The sequence below is a fragment of the Metopolophium dirhodum genome, chromosome 1 (genome assembly GCF_019925205.1).
Source record: "Metopolophium dirhodum isolate CAU chromosome 1, ASM1992520v1, whole genome shotgun sequence".
Taxonomy (NCBI): Eukaryota; Metazoa; Arthropoda; class Insecta; order Hemiptera; family Aphididae; genus Metopolophium; species Metopolophium dirhodum.
In genome coordinates this window covers 94061849-94063738 of record NC_083560.1, presented here as the reverse complement: position 1 = coordinate 94063738, position 1890 = coordinate 94061849, and the positions used below count along the sequence as shown (strand labels likewise).

Below are 1890 nucleotides of genomic sequence, written 5' to 3'. Positions count from 1 at the left end.
ATCAAGATCTTACAATGTCACATATTTAGGCCCCCGTTCGCAAAATGAGTTTATTGATATTCTAAGTAATGAAGTAAGAAGAATTATTGTGAAAGAAGTCCAGGAAGCAAGCTTATTTTCAGTCATGGCTGATACAACCCCCGATAATTCTCATAAGGATCGATTGGCAGTTTGTTTGCGTTATGTTAATAACAATGGAAAAGCAATTGAAAGGCTTTTATAAATAGCTGAAGGAGTAGACAAAACTGGCTTAGGAACAGCTAAACAGATTATTGAAATTTTAACTAAACATTCTTTAGGAACAGATAATTTGGTATTTCAGTCATATGATTATGCTAGTAACATGTCTGGGCAGTTTAACGGTACACAAGCTAAACTTTCAGAACTAGTTGGTCATAGTGTTTTTTGTATTCCATGTCAAGCGCATCGGATGAACACATTTTTGGAACATGCATGTAATTCTAGTTTAATTGTGTCAGATATGATTGATAACTTAGAAAACCTTTATGTATTTTTTTCAGCTAGTAATAAAAGGTATAGTGTATTGAATAAGCAAATGAACAATGTTGATAATACATTACAACTAAGAAACTTATCCAAAACAAGATGGACAGCCCGTACAGAGTCCATTAAAGCTGTTTGGGCTTCATATGAAGCTATATGTAACACTTTACAATATATTTGTTCACATCCTGAGATATTCGATAGAAATACTAGGACAAAAGCATTTGGCATTAATAAAAAGATGCATTCATTTGACTTCATTGTCTCCTTGGTATTTATGAAAAATATAATGTATAAATTGAAATCACTAACCGAGACATTAGAAACAAAAAGTTTATGTGTAATTGATGCTGCTGTTTTAATAGAGGCTACAATTAAAAATTTAGAAGATATTAATTCAGATTCAGAAAGAATAAATGATCTGATTGACAGCGCAACCTTGTTCGCAGCAAATCTTGGTATAGATTCAAAATCTGATTTCAAAGTTCATCACCGTACAAGAAAACAGCCCACTTGGTTGGACGAAAATGCTGGTACTCAAGCTGATTTAACTTTTCATATATTTTATAAAAAAGAGTTCAAATGTATACTGTCTACACTTACTAATTTATCTAAAGACAATTTAAAAGTATTTATTGATACAATAATGCCACTGTATAAAATATTCTCATTTCCATTCAAGAATGAAAATATGAGCATTGAAAATATACAAAATGCTTTGTTAATATTTCCTCCTAACAGTGATTTTGCAAAGTGCAAGGATATTGATGCCATTCAAACTGAATTGGAAATATTAAAAGAAATATGCAAAGATTTGAGTTTAACTATGACAACAAATTTTCTCAGTATGATTGAAAAATGTGAAGAAGTTAAACATATCCTACCATTAGCTAATAATATTTGTCGATTAGCATTAACTGCACCGGTAAGTGTAGCTACTAATGAACGGACATTTAGCAAACTTAAACTGATAAAAAATCATTTAAGATCTACAATGACAGACAATAGATTAGATTCCCTAATGCTGTTAAGTATTGAAAAAGATATTTTAGATACAGTTGATGTAAGTAAAATAGCAACTCAGTGGTTCAATATAAAACAAAGAAGAATTCAATTTTAAAAATTGTATATATTATTATTTATTGTGATACATGCATAATTATTAATTTATTATTAGTGATTAAATACTCATAAAATTGTATGTTTTAAGTTTTTATTTTACCTAATCTTGTGTAGGTACCTACTTTTGGTAATGCTGACCAATATCCAAAAATGAATTTGACTAGGTAGTGACTATGTACTGGTGAAGAGCAATAAATAGGTATTGAATAGTGTATAATAAGTATGCCTATGTTTATGAGTTATTGAGATGTATGTTAATAAATG

At 29.6% G+C, this 1890-nt stretch overlaps 1 protein-coding gene across 1 annotated transcript; it reads left to right on the top strand.

The window, feature by feature from the left end:
* The first annotated feature begins 1195 nt into the window (after positions 1 to 1195).
* On the top strand, positions 1196 to 1624 carry LOC132934352 (uncharacterized). The gene has a single exon (XM_061000660.1). The coding sequence runs from the start codon at positions 1196 to 1198 to the stop codon at positions 1622 to 1624; it is 429 nt and encodes a 142-aa protein (XP_060856643.1).
* Positions 1625 to 1890: the final 266 nt, after the last annotated feature.